The sequence below is a fragment of the Nymphalis io genome, chromosome Z (genome assembly GCF_905147045.1).
Source record: "Nymphalis io chromosome Z, ilAglIoxx1.1, whole genome shotgun sequence".
Classification (NCBI taxonomy): domain Eukaryota; kingdom Metazoa; phylum Arthropoda; class Insecta; order Lepidoptera; family Nymphalidae; genus Nymphalis; species Nymphalis io.
The window spans coordinates 7,780,265-7,804,455 of NC_065918.1; the positions used below are offsets into that span (position 1 = coordinate 7,780,265).

The 24,191-nt window shown below is 30.3% G+C and overlaps 1 protein-coding gene across 2 annotated transcripts in view; it reads right to left on the bottom strand.

The window, feature by feature from the left end:
* The window catches only part of LOC126780709 (adenylate cyclase type 6), a 160,991-nt gene that overhangs the window by 65,802 nt on the left and 70,998 nt on the right, over window positions 1-24,191 (bottom strand). For both annotated transcript variants that reach the window (XM_050505354.1, XM_050505355.1), the window contains exon 4: window positions 19,295-19,391. In XM_050505354.1, the coding sequence (XP_050361311.1) occupies window positions 19,295-19,391 (97 nt within the window). The remainder of the gene's footprint in view (window positions 1-19,294; window positions 19,392-24,191) is intronic.

Here is a 24,191-nt window from a genome sequence, read left to right on the forward strand (position 1 = left end):
AGTTTGGGCTGATGTTAAATGGTACGATAAACGAAGACCTCATTGTTATAATGTTATATTTTAATAATTAATGGAATCTCATAAAAAATATTCAATGGTCGTGCATAAGGTAAGGTTCAACCCGCAGGAAATAAAGTTTGCCATATTGGTTGACGTTTATATTAATAATTATAAATAGGTACATCATTCGCACACGGCCATCTGATTCCAAAATAAGCAAAGCTTGTACTATGGAAACCAGACAACTGATATACTACTTGTCTATTGTAAATACATATTTATATAATAATTATACCCACTCAGGACAAACAGACATGTTTATGCACACAAAATTCTGTCCTGGATGGGAATCAAACCCACTACCTTCGGCGTGAAAGGTAAGTATCTACCAGCCACGCCAAGCGGCTCGTCAATTTTTTTTATGGTTACTACTTCACTTCATAGAATCGTAACTTGAATTTAAGTAGCCTATAACCTTCTCCAATAAGCAGACTATGGCACACAAAAAGAATTATTCAAATCGAGCAGGTAATTCTTGAGATGAGTAATTCATTGATATGAAAATGAAACTAGACATCATAGAAGAATATATGGTTTTCAATTCCAATGGCTTTAATAATTATTTAATATAATTATTTTATTTTTGGTTTACTACAATATTTGACGAATATTTGGGAGATTATTTACTGCAAAGCTTATGTGACTTTTTAATTAGTTTTCTATGTAAGAATTTTAGATTCATTTAAAAATATGAAAGATTAGAAATAAATAGGTTACAAGTCGATTTATTGGATTATTACGGCAAAGGGTAAATTATATTTTAATTTACGTCTAGCAAAACGGACTCACACACGGCGTAAATGAATAAAATATTACAACGAATCTTAAAAATAATGCAAAAATGACGGATGCCGTAACAGTTTCAAATGTTACTTCCAATCGTCGGAAACAAGTGTTATGCCTCCCGTCTCAATGGATTTTAAGATGAGAAGTGAGTTATTTACGATAATTATTTCATCGTGAGTGATTTACACTGGTCTATATTAAAAATTCCGCAACGAGCAATTTATTTTCGTTCTTAACAATAGTAACTTTCAACGTTACGCACGGTTGCCTAATAAATTGACTTATTTATCACAGTCTTATTAACATCCGTTTTTTAATGATTATATATTTCGTAAATAATTTTATAGATTGCTTTTAAGTTAAAAGACTTTCTTGAATACATACAATCAATGATTTTGATCATAATTTATAATCATTTGGATTCACAACATGTAAATATATCAAATGATCAGTCAAAAATTCTTTACAATCTTTAAAATATAATTTGTGATTATAATTCATCTCGTGCTTTACAGTAAAGGAAAACATCGTGAGGAAACTTGCATGTATATAATTTCTCTGAAACTCTGGCACATGTGTATTCCACCAATCCGCACTGGAGCAGGGTGGTGGAATAAGCTCCAAACCTTCTCCTCAAAAAGGGAGAGGAGGCCTTTAGTCTTTAGTAAATATGCATTTAGCCCAGCAGTCCCACTGCTGGGCTAAATGCATATTTACTGTCACAGGCTGTTACTGATTACGGAAACTATTTAACTAGAGAATAGTAAAAAATTTGGTAGATGTAATGTAGATGAAATGTGATGGTTCATTAACGTAGGTATTTAATTAAAATATTTTTTCTTTTACTTTATACAATATAAGTAAAAGAAAAAATATTTTAATTTTTGTATTCTCATAAAACAATTATACCTATTATTGCGGTATTTTTACTACAAGTTTTTAAAAACCGTAATTCTAATTATAATAATTAAATAAAAATCCTTACATCTTTCCTTTACGAAAAATATCACGAGGTATCTCGAGCTCAAAGTCTATAAATAGTTTTCATTTGTTATTTATATAATACAACTTGCTAATTACTTAGTGGATATAAATACGAATCGGATTAATTAACTTCGATAAGTAATTCATAAAATTAACAAACAAGTAATCTAAATATAGAAAAAGTGGTGTAAATATAGATGTCCCAAATATTCACAATATACCGATGACGAGGTTCAGTTAAAAAAGGGTTCAACGTCGCCTTCTAAATTATAGAAACCAGATTATCATCATTGTTTCAAAAATTGAAGATAGCTAGTAATTCACTTCGTCTATAATATAGGGGTGTACCAAACTTTAAAACGCAAAGTTAAGGAAGATTTCGTAAACGATCCATATACAAAGGGGAGACGCTTAGACAATCCATTGTCTCAACAAGTTCTCGAATAGTGCACGCTTAGAATATGGCGAAAGTATTGAATAACGTTGCCCGTAAAAGTTTTATTTTAAGACTTGTTTATGATAAAAAAAAATACACAGATTAATGTGCAGAAGAATTTCAATTTCACTTGTGAAATCGAAATCGGTTAGGAAAACATCATCATAACTTTTTACAAACTAAACAAATTATGGGGGTGTATCAAAAAAATGACCGTTTTATCATATTCAAGATTTAAAAGTCTGTAAATATTTTAATCCTTTGTTATACTAAACAATAATTAAAAATCCCTTTAGAGCATTCTCTAAGCTTGTTTATTCCTATTAGAAAAAAAAGCCAGGTATAGTTATTTGTTTCAGAAGAGAAACATGACAGTTTTCTACAAAATGCTCGTACTTTTAAGGCATTACTGAAAAAAAAAACTACAGCCACTGAAGCAACTCATGAAATTATTAAATATGATGGGGAAGGTGTCCTTGACCAATGCACTGCGCGGCGTTGGTTTGAAAAAAATAACAGTGGATATACGACGTTGGAAAGGAAGAAAGTCTGTTAAGTCAAATCCATCTACAAGTATTCGCGAACTTGCCAGGGCATGTGGTGTGTTGAAAAATATGGTACTTCACTATCTACGCTCCATGGGGAAGGTGAATTTTGAAGGTGTTATCCATCACGAATTTGTTCTTGATAGATGCTCTGAACTCTACTGCAAACAACTGGATAAATTGTTCGTCAAATTATCAGAGCGTTATCCTGCTTTGACCAACCGAAAGGGAATTTTATGTCAACAAGATAATGCGACGAGCATTATCAGCATTCTCATACTTCCCGTTGAACCAAAGAAAAGTTTGAAGAACTTCAGGGTTCGAACTCCTGCCTCATCCACCAGTTACTCCAGACCTCGCACCATCAGATTACTACTTGTTTGGATCCATAGACCATTTTCTTCAAGGGAAAAATTTTTGATAATATTGCATAAGGTGAAATTGCGGTCCAAGAGTTTTTTGACAGCCATTCCACGGAATGGTACCACCGTGGGATCGAGCAGTTGGCTAGCAGATGGCTAATGACGGTTGATAATAATGGACCATACTTTGAGTATTAATTGTATTTTATATCAAAGTAATGATAATACAAGTATTTAGTTAAAAACGGTCATTTTTTTTGATACACCCTATTACATACATATATTATTGATAATATTATAATGTAGCATAAATGGAGTAATGAACTCTATTAATAATAATTATTAACAATGCTTTACTGTTAAGGTTTATTATACATAGATAATTCTGTATTTGAAATAATGTTCTCTGAGCAATACTGTGTCTTCTTTTTCGAATGTAAAATTAATGATGACAGAAAAAGATAAATCTGTATTTAACTAAACACTCCGTCAACAAACTTTATTACTAAGGCCATTAACTATTAGTTATTTAGTAGGTTTTATATATTGTTTTTAATATAAAATTATAAACAACCAACTTATTTTGAAAGTCGAAGGACAAATGATGTATGATAATGTTCATAGTAAACCTTTTACAGAAAAGTATTATTAGTAACTTGTATTTTCAAGTAAGTGTCGTCGACATACTCGTAACTCTTCATCTGGTGATTCAATTAATTAAAAAAACTTCTATGTCAGAACTATAATATTAGGATATACAATATGTAATATAATTTGGACAAAAAAACTTGTAGTATATAGTATACGCCTTGGACCACCTGTTCAAATGATAATATTATACTTGATAATTACTGACCAAATACAATCTTAAATATATTAATTATTTCTTTGAAAAATAATAAGAACAATAATGAAAATATAAATATAAAATAAACGATGTCTTTATGGACTGTTAAATTGTTAAAATATAATGTATTACGTAGACATACAATTAGAGCCACCTGACGGTAAGTGTTCACCACCGCATATTAATTACATGGTCAATGTAAGAAATATTAACTATCCTTTACATCGCCAGTGCGCCACTAACCTTAGAAACTGAGATGTTCTTATGTGACTGTTACATTGGCTCACTCCCTCTTCAAACCGGAACACAACAATACTAATGGGTGATGAGTGGGTAGTACTTACCCTTACCTTAGGCTTACGAAAAGCCCCGCTACAGGTACTTTTAAATAGCAGGATTAAATCGTATTTGAACATAATTCCTCGTTAAACACTCGCTTGTATTCGAAAATTAAAAAAGGTTCGTCACACTTGTCGGATGTTCTAATTGATTCCATTATCGCGCGGTGACATGTTTCAACAGAAACTTAATTTACCACGCATTCCGGGTTAACGATAAAATAATGATAATTGTCCAAAATAGATTTTTATATATTTAATGGTTGTTTATATTAATTTGATTATTATTGAACTTTCACACGCTGGACTTAGGCCTCTTCTCTTTTTGAGGGTAAAGTTTAGAGCCTACTCCAACACGCTACTCCAATGCACATTAGTGGATATAAATGGCAGATTTTCGTCCGCCACGCGCAGGTTTTCTCAATAAGCTTTCCTTCGCCGCCGAGCAGGAGATGATTTACCAGGACTTACCTGGTTCCACTGGGCCACCAAAACTTAATTATACCTTCAGATCAGCCGACTGGCTGATTATGAGAATTTTTTAGAGGTCAAATATATCTATAGAATGGCGTATATTTCCTAGAGTTCATACGAAACTCCATTTTATGAATATGACACGGTAATCATTTTCGTTATTTATAATAATATATAATAAATATATAATAGAAGGGACAATAATACTTAAGTAACTTAAGTTTTAAATAAATGTAATATTTATATAGATTTACTCCACACACAGTAATCATCGTAATCAACATATAAATAACATATTATTTTAAACTCTATCTAGAAAATATTAAAAGGTATCGTTTACTTGAAAGGTGTAAACGATACCAATTATTTTAGAGATATTATAGACATTTTAATAAGCGTCTTAGAAAAAAAAAACGTCTAAGGACGTATAGAACAGGCGGATAGTCGGCTCGACTACATTTATTGAAGCTTGCTATTTAAATTGAAGGTCGAGATGCATAGCTATTAATTGATAACTAGGTTACGTTTATGACACTAAAATTATATGGTTATGATGCATGCAGGACTTAGAGAACCCTAGGTACTTTGACATTTGAGGCCCTCCCCCCACTCCGAAGCGGTTAGAGTACAATTATATTATTTTTGGCTGAGCCTGTGGACGTGCGCCTATGTAAAGCAGTGAATAATAACAATAACGATTATTAACGTAAACGTCACCGCAATATGCGTATTATGCGCATTCCTTTATTTTTTAACATGTCAAACCGGAGGTGAAGATTTCAATGTCAATTAAATAACCGAGAGCCATAAAGCGTCAGTAAAGCACACTTAACACTTTCATGATGACCCGAGGTATGCGCAATATTCTATTCAGACTTAACTGACGTAATATTTTTACAGGGAATAGTTTCCGGATAAATCTTTATATGAAAAAAAGGGAAGCTATCCAAGTTTATTATTTTGTATCGATAAGTACTTCAATTATTACCAAAATCACGGATAAAGGAAATTTGCTTGATGTCAGACAAAATAAAATAGATTGGTATTGTTTCACGGACACTGAGCAATTTATGAAGCCTTTGGCACCACGATAACAATATTCTATAACAAACTATGGAATTATTGTACAATTTCCTGTGCGATACGAACTAGCGGTTAGGCCTATATAGCAAAATTGTTTATAAAAATATGTTTTAAATATGTTACTAAAAGTACTTCTAAAATATTATAAGATATCCTTTGCAGATATTAAAACGATTTTCATTGTTAAAAAGAATAAAATACGCTGTACTTATATTTTGTATTTTTTTATTATATCAAATTCTAAAAATATAAATGTTTGCAATTTTTAGAAAACTTGAGTACAGTAAACGGCTTCGTATAAACGTAGCGAATCTTTAGTTTAAATATTTAAAAAATAAACATTCCATTGCAGGGGCACTTTGCTCCGCGTGCAAGTACACAGCGATTGCTTAATATTGCAGTAGATAGTCTTGTTACAACAATTAAAAAAAAATACATCGTATACTTTAATTTTATTCTCCAATAATATTAAATGATTCTGAGAGCATGTTTTTCTTAAGCCAAAATTTGTTCTGTTTTAATTCTTATAAATTTGAAATTTTAGTATAAAAAAATAACATTTTAATCTGAAAAAATCTGAATCTTGTATATAAAATATGTAAGCGATCGTTTACTTTGACAAGCCAGGCAACAAAAGAGTTGGGCTTTTCATATCAACATGTCAAAGGCACGTTCAATTTCCTCGTGTCAATCGCGTAGTAAAACTTTATGTAGACCATGCAGCAAATTCAACCTGCATACAACGAAATTTTATACGGATTGACAGCTCCAAAATTTGCGTATCACCGAGACACATCGGAATTGGTTGTTACAAAGAATTGGAATTGTTATTTTTTGGCCAAACAACGATACATGGACTTTTAAATCAAACTTCACTAAAAATACACTCAAATCTCCCACTGCTCGGCAAATCGGAGAGAAAGATCTCTCCGTTTAAGGTGGAAGTATCAAGTTTTTTCACCACTATTCCACTGCGAGTTGGTGGATAACAAAATTTTATCCGAGACGTGCAAGTTTCCTCAGAGTGTTTTCTAGTACCACCAAGCACGAGATCATTTATAATCAACCAAAATATAAACACAAGAACACTAAATGCCAGTGGACCACTCGACTTTGTCATCATCATCGTGGCTGTGATTGTCTAGTAACTAAGATTCTACATTGTGTTAAAATTAAGGCAAGATAATATTACTGATAAAATATGGCCACATATTCGAAAGCATCGATATGAATACGATATAATATTTATATATGACGTCAAAAATTGGACAATTGAATTTTAAAACGACGATATTTTTCGAATGCTTTTAGAGGTTTTCAGATTCTATACTAGCCGAGCTTTTATTCATGCTTTGTCGAATATTGTACATAGAAGAATGAACAGTCGCATTTATTTAGTTCAAAATGGGAAAATTTAAATGGTTTGGTAATATTTTCATTTTGTGTTGGTTTGATATAATTTGAACATAGAACTATAGAACTAAATTTATTTATAAAATAACGGTTTTCATGCAATAGAGAGAGCACTAAATAGAAGATAGAAAGAAACTGTTTGTAATTTGATTGACTTGGAAAAATTCCAGATTGTTTTAGTTATTAAATTTTAAGAGTTTTAGGTTAGACATATCCTATATGTGTCTAGATTGTATGATAATATGTACCTTTTTTTAATATATCTCATTATGATAACGTAGTCAAACAGAAAATTGTCAGTATAGGCGTTTTCAAAGAGAACGCTGCCCAACCTATTACCGATATACGGAAAATTAATATTCATAAACAGATATCTAAAATGCCTTTAGAAAAATCAAGGACAGCTTATCTATCTTTTATAAATGTCTGGTAAGTTTCAGATATCTTTTAGTTTTGCATTTTAACATTGTAAATGTTTATCATAAACCATAATAAAACAATTATTTAAAGGAACTCAGAAGTGCTTAAACAAAACCGATCATATTTAATCATGTTTGAGATAAAAGTAATAAAATGAAGCCAATAAGATGAACAATAGTTTCGTTTATATTCTCGTCGAAAATACTCTATTATATAATATTATTGCTCCACACCAAGTTTGTAATTGTTTTAAATCAAACAATAACTTGAGTAGTTTTTGATTGAATTTTTACATTTTCCACGACATTTTACATTTTTCACCAGCGCGTTGCGCTGATTTATTGTAGGAGATATATATACGCGTCATTTATATACGCGTCACATATAATGAAATCGTTGAATAATTTTAAGTATTGTGAAAACTAATGAGGATAATAATGATTGACGGTGATGATACGTAACAAAGAAAATATTGATAAACAAGTTCTGCAAGGTATTGGAATTGAATGCTACGAAGCTTTTGTTATATCAAAAGAATTTTAAATTGAAAATTAATAAACTTGAAGTCTCTTATCATATTTGTAATATTACTATACAAAATAGTAGTTTCTACCCGCGTTTTCTCCCATGTAGAAGGGGAGGAAGGTGTTAGGTATCCTACGACCTCTTTTGTAACCCTGACAACGTGTATACAAAATTTAATGATGATCAGTTGATTACTTAAGACATAATAGCATAAAAACATTTTCGTTTATAATATCAGTTAGGTTAATAAATCTGTAGAGTTGTACGTTTAAGCATTTTTACCGCAGGAACTCGTGGTGTGATTTTGATATAATTAGATTATGTTTAGATTTATATCCCTTGAGGCGCATGAATAATTTTCAGAAACCCATAAACAAAACCAACACTGCGTATTGACAGAAAACTATTATTACTATATGTTGCTTAAGTTAATTACTTGGTGGTGGGACATTGTGCAAGCCCACCTGAGTAGGTATCAATCACTTGGCCTACATTCTACAGCTAAACAGTAATACATAGTATTATTTTATTCCGGTAAAGGAGCGGCGAGTGAGCAGTGAGCTAGTGTAATTACAAGCACAAGGGAAATAACATCTTAATTCTAAATTACTGGCGCATTGACAATGTAAGGGCTTGTTAGTATTTACAGTACCAATGTAAATGGCCAGTGGTATCCACTTACCATAAGAAACCGGCTTACCTATTTTAAATACAAATAAATGAATAAAAATAATTACATTCGTCCGTCCGTTGCTATCAGTATAAAACGATCAGGGACCTGTTCCAATTTTTTAAATTAAAACTGGAAACAAAGTAGAGCGATCGATATTTCTTCATTCTTTTAAACTTTTACTTAATTTAACAGCCTTAAAAGCCGACCACTTAGTTGTTTTTCACCGATAAAAATTTAATATTATGACCATAAAATATCACGATCATTAAATCTTGTATATCAATATCTTTATATATGTTTGTGTATCGATTAATTCCTTAAAAATTAAATATATTTAAAAAAGTATAATAAGTAAGTAGTTTATATATATTACTATTTATTAGCATTAGAAATTAATCTCGTCGAAATTACACAATTATACCAATACAATAAGAAATTAATTTAATTTCTAGCGAAATAATCAAATATAACGTAATTTATTTTTCAGAATAAGAACTAGACAACACATACATATATACTTTAATGTAATATTTTTAACTGTTAATCGTGATATTTTTAATTTAATGTTTAACAGATCTAATTTATATTATATAAAATGAAGATAGCAACAAAAGTTTAGGCAGAATACGCAAACGTCGTGAAAATAGCTGTAAATTACAATCTGCTTTACTTTCTGATTGAGTCAATAATCTTATTAAATTAAATGAGTAATTACTGTTTATACATAAATTTATATCGTGTATTTCGAAAAGGTTCTAATGATTTGGCTCATTTTTTTTATTTAGATAATGTTTTGCTTTTTCAGTGTATTTATTATCTAGTATATCATCTGTATGTTGACATTCGTGAAAAATTTAAATTCATTTAAAACGTTCCGCTTAGAATTCAATTGTGCCATTAAATCTGACTAAAGCTACCGTCAGTTAAACGGGAATTACAATCATTAACATCTTAAAAGCAATGTAACTTTTCTCAAATGTTAGGTTTTCATAATTTCTGCCTATAATAAAAAAGTGTTATATTTTAGACAACGCCTTCGGGTAACAGCAATAACGACGAATGGAGTGAGTACAGGTATGTACCATCTTTTTTATTGTATACAGTTTGGCGAACGAAATATATATACATAAGTATATAAAAGCAACAACAAAACGTTTCAATACCATTTTCTCCTCTGTTATCACCGAGTTTCGAATTTTGTGATATAAATAAAAAAATAGAAATAGGATCTAAAAATGTTTGGAAAAATTTAAATTCATACACGTGTATTTCTTAAATTTTCAATAAAAGTTATGTATAATTTTTTCGACCTCTAAGCGAACGTTAGTAATATTATAACTTGAGGCAAAATATTTTCAAGTCAATAAATAGGAACGTACCAGTATTGCTTGCAATATCGTGTCGTTCGTATGTAAAAAAAATATTCAATTCACTTTTGTATTATATAACAGCCAACAGTATATCGTGCTCACAAAGGACTTATATAAAATAATCCTCCTATTGTATTTTATTTTGATTGAAAAATTTCAATATTTCATAAGTTAAAATTCTTTTGTGATATTGTATATGTGACACATACTTAGAAAATTTGTTTCTAGTTTTTGATTAATAAAAGGTTTGTAAGGTAATTATTTACATTTGGTATTTATATCAATAAACTAAGTGCTAACAATCGTTGCAATGCCTCATTATGTTTTCATGTAAATAAATTATTATTAATAATGAAGCAACCACTATAGTGTGTTGATGATACTGACAATGGAGAAACGTGTCTACTGGTGGTAGAGCTTTGTGCAAGCTCGTCTGGGTAGGTACCACCCACTCATCACATATTTTACCGCAAAACAGCAGTATTTGTATTGTTGTGTTCCGGTTTAACGGGTGAGTGAGCCAGTGTAATTACGGGCACAAGGGACATAACATCTTAGTTCCCAAGGTTGGCGGCGCAATGGCGATGTAAGCTATAGTTAACATATCTTACAATGCCAATGTCTAAGGGCGTTGGTGACCACTTACCATCAGGCGGCCCATATGCTCGTCCGCCTTTCTAATCTATAAAAAAAAAAGTTAACGGAAGAAATTTAGAGAAAAACTTTAAAAACAATATAGATACAACGTGAAGATGTAGCGTGTTCCAGAGAAGGTTCAATTTGAAGGTACCCGGTTACTTAGACAATTGACGTGACAAGCGTGAATTTCACGTTTTCATTAAATATAATTCAACAACTATGTTATATCGATACCGTCTAAACGAGTACCCTGTTTATCTCCACAAATCGCTCCAATTATTAATAACTATTTCCAACTATTAATATCTAACATATTAGTAGAAATGACTAAAACGAATATAGAGACTAACTTTAAATGAAAATGATACATAAATGATACAAATCGTTCATTTTAAATTACAGACTTAAGAATTTTTTTTTTTGAATAATTTACTTTTATCCAAACAATGTTTTACATTTTGACGGTATTTTAATAGAATATGTCGAACCGTATTTTTTCCATTTATCTGTATAAGAGTCAATCGGCGATTGAAAAATTCGCCCTTAATTCAATTAGCAATTATTTATAAACTATACTAAATCTTGATTAAACGAAGTTCTGTATAAAATACGAGTAAGGCTTCATAACAGGTAAAAGGGGCATAATAGTTTCGATTCTACAGTTAACAATGTAACGACATTGCATGCAATGCCTAATGCCTCTTACAATTGTCAATGACTGTAAACCGTGGTATATTCTGTTTGCGGATGGTATACTTACCCGTCAGCGTTTTTGTTCTAATAAAAAATATCTAGTTAGTAAAGAAAGTATTTTTGTTTTGCTTTTCTATTATATAAGAACAATACTACCTAACTACTGTATCCACTCATAATTCAAGAATTGTGAAACAAAACAAGAATCAACGACTTCCTCAAAGATATTTAAAAAAAATTATATACATATTATATTTAAAAAGACAAAAATCATTTCTTCATATGTATCAAATAATTCCGTGTTACGTTTTTTTTTTCAAATTCAAAATGAACTGGACTACTACTATTACTAATTAGAACTGTAAACGTTTTTATCTCGATATATAAGAAATGAAGACAGTTGGCTACATAAGCCAACTGGTAGTTCATATAAAGTAACTTTGTGTTGACGTGTAAGCCTTTCCTTATGTCCTTGTGCCTGTCATTACGCTGGCTAAATGACACATCAAAACGAGGCGCAACAATGCAAAGTGTGTGACGGTAGATTAACTAATGAGTACCTCCACTAGATACAGGTAAATTAAAAAAAAAATACATTACAATTTTGACCTCCTTATATTTTGCTTGTTTGCTTATATTATATATACGAATGCGTAACGTTTAATCAAACATTTTTGTAATAAATTTGTTCGGGTTCATTTGCAAATTTTACGTAAAGCAAACAGAATAACCACAATGTTGTTTTGAATAAACAACGACAAACAATTCAAACTTTGTATTTACACATGTAACGATTTGCTAAGGATGTTTATTATTATATTACTCATTTGTTCCTATTAGTCTGTATATTATATGTATGATAAAAAAGTTCGTTTGAGACTTTGTTTCGTTCAAAATAATAGAAAAAAGTAAGTAAGACGCAAGAAGCCTTTATGTAAAAACAGATTGCAGTTTCATGAGGAATATTGTTATTCAATCGCGGGAACAGAGCGACTTGTTAAATTTAAAATGTTGCTTAATATCAAAAAGTAACATAATCGTATGTATCATCTGTTGGTGTGCTAAGCAAAATGAGACTTTAAACTGGTCAATTAATTGTCCAAAATCGAATACCGCCCTTTATATTCAAAATCACATAATGTTTTTAGTGCATATTTAATAATTTAGACAGGCTGGCTAAAGACCATTCAGACCAAGTCTAGGGATCCAGAACCCCAAAAAGATCAATAAAAAATAATAATAGTAGACCGTGCGTTATTAGACAGTCAGTCGGGACAATTGCTTTTAATAAAAGTAAAGTAACAGCCTGTGTATGTCTCACAGCTGTGTTACATCCTCCTCTCTTTTTTGAGGAGAAGGTTTGGAGCCGCAGGGGATAAATCATAAACACAAATTAAGCACATGAAACTAGCACTTGCCAGGATTTGAACTCACGATCATCGGTTAAGGTTCTTACCACTAGGCCATCTCGGCTTTTAAAATATATAGCTAACTGCTGAACTGAATCGTTTCTCGAAATTACGTTTTATGTTTAAATATTAATATTTTCTATATAATCATGAATATTTATTATTATTAGGTAGACATGTTCTAGTTTGAGAGATTATTGGATAATTTGTAATCGTATAGTATTTACAAAAAGAGCTTATGATGGAAAAGTTATCTTTAATAACAAAGAAAACCTCATACTAATTAACCTCTCCCTGGGGCAAGTTGGCAAAAACCTTAAAATCGCGTTGTGTTATTTCTACTTAGATAACCGAATAAACGAATCTACGCATTTCTTATTTCACAATTTCCGAATACATAATTTATTGAGTTTCACCCCTATTGTTTCATTACCTACATTAAGGACCTATTCCATTTGCGCTGAAAAGCGAATTAGTGTTCATATTATAAAGGACGGCAACACCCTTGGAGGTCATATATTTTTTATCCGTTATAACTACCACTATCATCAATTAAGTTACCAAGAAACCCTTTGTTATTATATTTTTATCTTGTTTAAAAGCCTCATTCTCATTTGTATATTTAATTTTAAGTATAACTTAAAGAATTTAGGGTTCATGTACTTTGAATAGTGGATGCAAATCTAATGTTTTACTTCATATTTTACTATGTCCTTTTTTGATTCCTGCGCACCAAATTTCTTCAAAACTGTTACAGTTGTATAACCGTAAAAGCCTAACAGACAGACATACATAGTTACTATAGCATTTTATACCAATATAAATTTACTATAAATATATAATATACTTTAGTACTCTATCAGTATAGATTGAAATAAAACAATTGGAACTATAAAAATACTAGACTCCTAAGAAATAATAATTCTTAGATCTTAACAAAGTCTTCAGATGATTTTAAAATAGTTGATAATGAATAACATATTATATTTTTTATCCCTTATCTAGAAAAAATGTATATTTCATAAAATGTTTATTACAAAATAAAATCTTTACCAATACCAAACGTGTGTTCGACATTTCTGCTCATTGGATTAGAAAGAATCGAAAGACTTAGCACGCTCTGTTCTAGAAATTTAGATTTCAACAATGAGCATGGGGTTCGTTGTTGAACATAAGCTCACAGGTACAGGCGGACTGAAGACTAAAATCAATAACGATGAATTAAAAGCCATAATGGAAAGAGATTGATTTCCATTTACGTCAGAATCAACAGCAGCCTTTAACGTAAGTAATAAAACAGTATTTATTCTAATTTATGTCAAATTGGATACATAAAAGTACTTGGAGAGTGGAAACCGTATTATGTCACCGAATAACAAGAAAGTCGCGTCATAGTTTGTCCTGATTTGTTGAATGAGATGACTCTGAATCGGATTAACATTGGTGTTAAAAAAAATATCCTTCATGACTATTTTCAGTCGCATTAGTTGGACACAGGGGTGGCAGCCAAATCAAGTGCAAATTGAGTCAAAAGGAGCTGATATCCGGCCGGCCCAAATACGCCATAGCGTATTTGGGCCGGCATTGTTCATTCGATCTTCTTGTCTAGCACAATAATTACTGCAGGCTGTTACTGTGAAACAATCGAGACATGTCAATTAATTTAATCCACTCTTTCTTCACGATGACGATCGTCCAAACATTGGCACCTCCAAATTACAGGGGAACTGTAACTTACGACTGGAAACTCTCGATCAACGCACTACACATGACACCTCATTTCAACTGAATTTCATATATTAAATAATGACTTTATTTTATTTCATCGATTCTCTTCCTGCAATTTTAATGAATGCTTCATAATTAATGAAGCAAGTCAAAAAATACATCGAGAGTAATGGCCAATTTATACTTCATATATGGTCATACTTCTTAATAAAACATATACTATATGTTCAAAAAAAGAAGGAAATATCACAGAAGGGCCTAATATTTTGTATATGTTGTAACATATGTTGTAAAAAGCCGAGATGGCCCTGTGGTAAGAACGCGTGAATCTTAACCGATGATCGTGGGTTCAAACCCGGGCAAGCACCACTGAATTTTCATGTGCTTAATTTGTGATTATAATTCATCTCGTGCTTTACGGTGAAGGAAAACATCGTGAGGAAACCTGCATGTGTCTAAGTTCACTGAAATTCTGCCACATGTGAATTCTACCAACCCGCATTGGAGCAGCGTGGTGGAATAAGCTCCAAACCTTCTCCTCAAAAAGAGGAGAGGAGGCCTTTAGCCCAGCAGTGGGACATTCACAGGCTGTTACGGTTACGGTACGGTTGTAACATACCGTATTATTTAAATAAATTAAGATATTTTCTTGTAAATATAGGATAGAAACCTTATTTCCTGTTAAATCGGATGGCTACTGTTAACAAATATTTATTTTATAAAATATAAAAATTCTTTTCAAATCAGAGTCGGAGAAAAATAGAAAGAACCTTTAATAGTATTCGTTGTCCATAAAATATGTGTCAAAGGCGCAATTTAGCAAAGTGATATTTTGTTGCTAAAAGTCGTTCACAGGCAAAGGCCTCTGTTCTAATTAGCAACTCAATTTTTTTTGTTTAATTTTTTATTTGAAGTCCTCTTATTTAACTTTTAAAAGCTTAATGGTTTATTTTAAGTTAATTTACTTTTTATTTTCTTTAATTTCAATCGAATTTTTTACAATCTTATTTTTGACCAATATTTTATAAAAAGTATTTAATAAATCATATTGTTTATATTACATAAAGGAATAAATAAATGTTGTATTATTTTTCTAATGTTAATATTTTAAGGAAGGTGGTAAAAAAAATTATGGAGTTAAAAATCGCAACAACAATAATTGTTTTAATGGAGATAAATAAAATGAAAAACTTTTAACGCATTACCTAATATATATTACAATATTAATATATTTCATTGAAAATAATAATTAGGTATGGATATTAATCAATACATTCTCCACACTTTTATAGAATAATACGCGTTATGTTTTATTATTATTAATATAAGCTTTTAATTATTTAATTGTAAATGCAAAACTATCAGCTACGTTTAGTTTTTTTTAGTTTAGTATTTTTTAGTTTAGTTTTTTTTTAGTTTACAATTGTAAAAGAAAATACTTTATCCACGGCTTATTTAAAATTATTTTAATTGCTAAAAGAAACAATATTTCAAGTTGTATCACTGTGAACAAATCATTAAAAAAGCTCAAGCTGTTATTGTCGTTTACAATTTATTTGTTGTCGTTTGAAACTCATCCGATTTGCAATTTCTTTCTTAGGCAAGTAACAATTTTGTCGAAGTAACAAACATGTCGCCCAACATCAAATACTTCGAAAAATCAAATATTTATTTCAAACAAGTTGACGTATGCGAGTTTCGCGACCCGTTCTATTGAAGACTTTGCTAGTTAGAAATACTTTTAAAATTTGACTTCACATTTAATCTTCAAGAAACTACGTAACAAATATATCTTTACAAAGATTTCGTTTTTAAATGTATATAAGAGTATTATTTTAAATCTTGGATAATCTTTTAAAAAGATTATGTCCTTCTTGGATTGTTTGGGATCCATAGTATCTCTTTTAATTATAATATTATTGTATACAAATTTTATAGAACACTATTTGAAAAACCAATTTATTATAATTTAAAAATGATTCACATTTTTTTGTAACTGATATTTTGTGACAAAAATATTATTTAATATTTCTGCAAAAAGTTCATATTAATATAAGAATGAGATAAAAGCCACGATTTCAATAAGAACCACACGTGCGTTTCTTTGCGATAAAATAGTCATTTCGAACAAATAAAAGTATTGACGGCCACGCGAAAGTCCAACACATACTATTACAAATTGATCCATGACAATCAATATATTGGGGAGCATATCTTTCAAATAATTCAACTGTAATTTTATTATGTAACAAGATTTCCAACTTTTAGTAGAGTTAATTGGATCATTCGTCTAAGCAAGCACAACTAGAATTACTTTAATTATACGTGTTACATGATGCACACGTACCTTGACCTTTTAACTTCTTCTTTTTCTGAGGAAATATACAATAAAATATATTAGAATTAAATAAGAGAGAGCCTACAAGTGACAAGTCATATAATGTATATCACTTTTGAATATAAGCATTTTAAAACATATACATGGTGATAATAATATAACCGTAAGACGAAAAGATTGTTATTATTTTAAATAAATCGTATAATATAATTTTAAACAGAGCAATGGAAATTACTTCTGATATATTTTACATGTAAAGTCTTAAATTAATTAGAAAGCATTTTTTACTGCTCCTAAGTTATCTATATCTCAACTTTTTATATACACACATAATTTTATTTATAAATCTAACAAAGTTCAATTATTAGCACCACAAAGTAAAATAACTCATTATACCACACTGTGTTGTAGGCACATAAGAATGCAGGCTTAACAACAAAGTCTCCGTGTTGTCACAAACCTCGCTCGATTAGATTTACGAGATACCAACAGTATTAAATAAAAATTGTTAGACAATTTCCAAGACAGTTATTCGAAGCGGAATATACACAATGTAATTGTATTTTGTTTCCTTAGAACATTATGTTGTTATATTGAATGAAAGTGGCCACAACCGTAAACTTGATACCTGTTAAAATTTGAACATCGTGACAAACAACTTCGAAAGTTCGGCAACGCTAATGTATGAAAATGGTAATGTGTAATAATAATAGACTTAGTGCGTTAAGTATGAACACTTTTCTTTAGTAGACGTATGCCATATAGTTTTAGAAATCGCTACTTACTAGTGGCACTATCGAATAATACAGAGGTTTTCTTCAATACTAACAGAATCGAATATGAGTTGAAATTAGATTTTTCAAAACAGAATGCTGCTTAAGTTTTTATCGAAATTAGCTCAAACAATCAATATTTAATATCTGAATTCTGGATTTTATCATATTTCGGAACAGGAAAGATCTAATGTGAACAAACTATTATTATATGTACCGTATTTTATAAAATCTAAAGTGTCGTTGTTACATAAGCTCATATGTTTCGGAATAGCGTGGCCCGTATTGTCTATACTCTATTTATTTGATACAAGTTTTATACATTTTTGTAATCGTCTTTTAAAAGTTTTCGATTTTGATACCTTATTTGAAAAAAAAAAGTATTTCGCACAAATCCCACTATCCTAAAGCCCAAATCGTTTATCTGAAGACAAAAACTACATAAATAAAATCATACAAAGAAGCTGAATATTCGACACGTTTATAAGATAAGCCGTTAAGTTTCTAACCTACACGAACATCTGAATATAAGACGCAATTTTCGATTAAATGCAAACAAAACAGCGAGCAAGAGCTTGTAATAAAAGTGGGAAATACTGACAGTTGCGTCACAATATGTTTACAACATTTTTTACTGTATAATATTCACAGTAATACAGATATTTTTAAAAGAAACAGACAAAAACGGTGACAATCATTGTATAAACACGAGGAGTAAAGGTAAACCTATAAACACATAGTTTCTGACTTAGGCCTATTAATAAATTTTAATGTCATTTTCAAAAAAAGAAGATAAATACAGGTTATAACTTAATAAAAGGTTCTAATTCATTTATACCTTTACTAATCTATACGAATATTATAAAGGGGTAAGATTTTTTTTTATGTTTGCTTGCAATAGATAATCTCAAAAACTACTAAAACTATTTTTTCAATTCTTTTACTTACAAAAAGCTACATTATCAACGAGAAACATAGACTATGTTTTTATATTTTATTCTCAAAAGATAAGAGATCCTTACGAAATTTGCAATATTGCAACTCAAGGTATCAAACATTTTCCTATAAAAGTCAAGATTTGGTACTTTTAATTTAATTTAAATTAATTCAATACTGTAACATGACGATTGTGTTCCGTACTATATGGCAAAAGCGCTTTTATAAGCCTACTTGAATAAATGATATTTTGATGCACAAGAAAAAAATTAAAAAATTAATATGTTTTTTTTAAATACTGCACCATATTTTGTGTGACGTCAGATAAGCTATAAGCAGATCGAAAGGCTTATTACGATACCACATATTTTAAATCATAGCAGGTAGTTTAGAATGTATGCGAAATCTGACGAACTTACGAGCAGATATACACTTCGAAGTCAAATAAAAAAAAGGACTTACCTTCACAGAGCAATGGTTGTGCGTCAACATCCGGTTTCCCCGCCGGACAAAGTGGGAGCGCTGGGGATGAAGAGACGGCACCGCCTTCAGTTTCCACCTGAAAAGAAATACAATTTTAATTTATCTTGAAATAACAAGAAATGAAGACACAACCATTGCAGAAAATTCTATTTATTTTATTTAGTTATATGTTTAAATGTTGTTGTATTGCAAAATTATATTACTGCTATATATTATATGTCAGTTTAAAATTAAATTAAATTCACTGTTCGTTTGTTATTTAATTTAAAAGAGCCAGTATTTTTACAAGGAACGTACAATATTCACTTTTCATATTTCATTCCAGAGAACCGACGCATTTAACGTGATGCACGGAACCAGAGTTTTATCTAAGTGGTATATTTAATTTGATATCATACTATTTAAATACATATACAATATCTTATAAAGTCTTGTTTTAATTAAGTAAATCATCTCTCTTTGTTTATTTAAAAAAATATAATTCTTCTAATAAACTAGTTTACAATTTGTAAATTAATATTGTACTCGTACTTCGGTTTCACCAAAAGGTTAATAAATAATAACGAAAATTTACGTTTTGATTGAATTAAAAAAATACTTGACAAATACTAATCATTGTAGAGCGAAATCCATTATGATGGGAACAACACTATTTTAATAACAATATTAAACAATATAAATAACATAATATAAAAGTCAATAGTAAATAAAGATAATAATAATAACATTCTGCAATGTATGGTGTACCAGTCATAATGTATGAAATACTTTCGGGTCTTATTTTTTTATAAAAATCTGCTTGATTTTTTTAAATCTTTCCCTAGACTAAGCCGCTTACGAACAGGCTACTAACACATTACACGAAGCAACAATAAAAAAGCACTGTTGCGTTGCGATTACGTACCAGACGGATTTATTAAAATGTTTACAAAACGTATAAAAATTATGTAGCTTAAATTTTTAAAGACTAATATTTGAGCATTGGACATTCTGGCTAAGGGAAAATGTTTAACTCACATTATCACCTTATTTATGTGCACAGGGCACACATTGTACTCAAAATATTTTTGTAACAACATTTGTGATGAAGAAATCACTAAAAAGAATACTGTGACATTGTGCGGATTGTCTACAAGCAATGATATAAAATGCTAATGCTTACCTTTCTTCAAATTAATATCTGCTGACATTTAATGGATTTTTTATTAACTTCATTATACGAAAACAAAATCCCACAGATAGTATAGTATAAGATACGTTAAATATTATAAAAACACTAAGTAAGTATACTACCAAACGTAGAAACATATTTGAGCCAAAACAATAAGATATCAATACTAGATATATCATATATTTCCTTTAGTTTATTCAATACTATTTTCGGTTGTAGTTGATAATAATTTCTGTACAAATTTTTCCATTAACTTTTCGTTTGACGTATGTATTGACACATATAGTCAAATGTCATCAGGGATAATTTTGTTCTTTTACATAAAAAGATTTTACATTTTCAACTTTCTTTAATATAAAAAAAAAAAAATTACTAGCTAATCAGCCCGCTTCGCTGGGCGTAAAATATAACTTTGTCGTTTTCAAGTATATTTTAAAGGAAATAACCAGAAAAGTCTTTTGAGATCTAGATCTCAAAGTTAAAAATACTCTCATTTTTTAACCAACAAGTCTTAAGCCTTGAAGTATATATGTGTAACTTTAAAACTTTGGCAATCTCGGGATTAATTACTTTCAAAACGTTGGATGGGCTGATGACTTTACTGAAATAAAGAAAAAAACTTCCTTCCTTTTAATATTTCATACCCTTGCGAAGCCAGTTGTATTGCTTTTTTTGCAAATAGCATTTAGCAAATGCCTACCAAGCATAAAAAAGCATGTCACTTTTAACGCTTTTATGATAATGATGAATGATTTTATGATTTGGCATGCCAACAATGGATTTTTACTGTCTTTTTAGATATATGGTTTCCATACAATGTTTCGAATCTGTACAAATTAAAAATAGGAACGTCTTATTAAGTCAGAACCTCTCGCAAACTTTCTTGTTTCCTCGGAGGTTGATATTCATTATTTCGTTCAATTTATTCAATTTATTATTGTCAAAAATTTAATTTTAGAAAGTTATAAATCTTTCTGGAATCTTATTCAAAGAAAGGAAGAAGTTAAAATGGGTTATATGATAAGACCGCATATCTTTGATTCGCTCAAGATTTGCGTGAAAAAAAGAATACGTGTCAAATCTAATACCAGCAGACAAGGTTCATAGAGAATAATTTAATCACAATATGTCAGAACACAAATGGCAGACCGTTTTAGCATGAAGTGATAAATAGATACCCAGCACACATTACATATACTAATAACAATCTATGTCACAAAAACTATTAAATTTTTCGTAATAAAAATTATCCTGTGTATTGTTCTAAGATTTAAGACTTAATTGAAAAGTAAAAAACGATTCGACAATTATTTAATTATCAACTGCATTCCGTCAGAGAAACAGTTGTACCACGTTGTACATACTCGTATGTTTGTCTAATCTTTCTTTCGACCTGTCAAGCAAAGTCAAAATGATGTTTCTAAAACCGCAGTGAAACTAGAATATTATTGAAGTTTGTGAACTTCACAGAAATGACGTAAATCGCGGCTTTAGTCCATTTATCCCCGTCCTTACAAATTTACACTCAACTTGGGTCTTTGCCGTAATCACAGATATAATATACATGTTTGTCCGTTATTGACTTTTCAATTCGGGGGTATTTATATTTTAATAATAATAATCATTATGAAATACTATTATTGGTCCTCTGAAAACAATTGAACCATAATCATGATTGGTAATTTGAGGCAAACATGAGTTAACCTGTCTCAAACAATTTTTTAACTCTTGTTTACAAGATTTCTTTACTAAAAATGATGTTTTTTTTCTTTTAGAATAGATAGTGTATTATTTAAAACTAAAATAATTATATAAAAAAAATTTAACAAAGTATTGCTTACCCGTTTCTACAAATAAACCGTAAAACGTTTATACAAATAAATTTCTATAAAAGAAATGAGCTCGATGAAATTTCGTTTTAGAATATTTGTTGCATATTCACCTAGCTTACATTAATTTGATATATTTTTTAAATATATTGTATGGATGCTATGTGTGTACTGTACACTGCCAGTGTCTGTGGGCTAACGTGACCATTTACGATCAAGGGAATAATTTACTAAATTGTCTGCCTTCCTAAAATAAAATAAATGATTTCATGCAAAATAATTGTTTAAATAATCACACATTTTTCAATAAACATAATCTCTATTTATCTATCTGCCTGGGTTCGATGTTATAATTACCTATGAATGTATTATTATAACACCCACCGTGACGATAATCTGTATTTTACCACGATACCTATAAGATTTATTTTCCTTTCTGGTATTGAGACGGCATTAGACTAATAATTTCCACGAAAACAGTATCTGGAGAACAAATTATACATGAATAAGAATTATTTTCAAACAAATAATCGAGAAACATCTAAGAAAAAACAGCTAATGTTAAATTCAGTAGGATAAAGCGACATACAGTTGCGACCTTAATGTGGCTCCCTATTAGCATTTCAGTGTGCTTCGGACGACTGTCAATGTCGACTTGACCATTTGTAATATAAATTTATTCATTGGATTTAAATAGATCAACAAGGTCTTATCGAGGTCAAAGAGACCAACAAGACGTTTATCATGAAGCAACAAAAAAACGAATAAAAACTTGGTTGTTTAATATATAAGCAGGTTAAATTTGGATAACATTTATCTTATAGGTTTTAAGCTAAATGTACGTTACGTTTTATATGTTACGTAGATATATTAATTTATTTGACACGATTTAGATATTAAGCATTATAAAGCAATGCAAATTGGTTTTAGTAATATTTCTTCCTAAGCCATATAGTATATATAAATTATTTAAAGTTAAAATTATAGCATTTTTCTTTTCAATCACAATTTGTTATTTTTAGTTTGTTTTTGTATTATTTTGATTAAAAGAAGTAAATTATATACTTTATGGAAATGGCAAGAAAAACTATATTAACAGACTGAAAAAATATCCCACTGCTGGCCTAAAGCTTCCTCTCCTTTTTGATGAGAAGGTTTGTAGCTTACTTCAAAACCTTACCCGGACGCTCCAAATCGAGTTGGTTGATACACTTGGCTGAATTTCATCCACCACATGTAGGTTTTTTTCACGATGTTTTTTTTCATCGGCAAACACGAGAATAATAAACAAAAGCACACTAAAATTCAATGGTGCTTGCTCATCATTAAGCCATCACGACACTCTTTTATATTGTAATTTAAATAATAATAATGTTTTCCTGATCAGACTTCGGCCTCGAGGGCTAATTTCAAAGCTTAGCCACCTGTGTAGAGGATGCTTGTTATAATCCAAAGATGTGAGTTTAAATACAGAGGCACACGTCGGGCATACAACAAACCAATGATATCAAACCCCGAAACATGAGAGTTTTTTTGGATTTTTTTTTTATATGTCCGGGATGGCAAATGACTCTACTCCACCTGATGGTAAGTGGTAGTAGAGTCCAAACGCGACGACGGCCAGTACAGCTGGGAAGAATGTTATGTACTAGCCGTCACCGCCTTGCCGGCCCGCAAGATGCCTCTTCACGCCTCGTTTGAAGGAACCCGGGTTGTAAGAGGAGGGGAACATGTGAGCTGGTAAGGAATTGATTTGATTCATTATGCCGATAATCATTATGCCGATTATCCGATAAGATGCTGTACAATCATACGGTATCTTGAAACTTGCTGCCAACAAAGCGTATGTAATTATAAATTTAATCGTTTTTGTGGT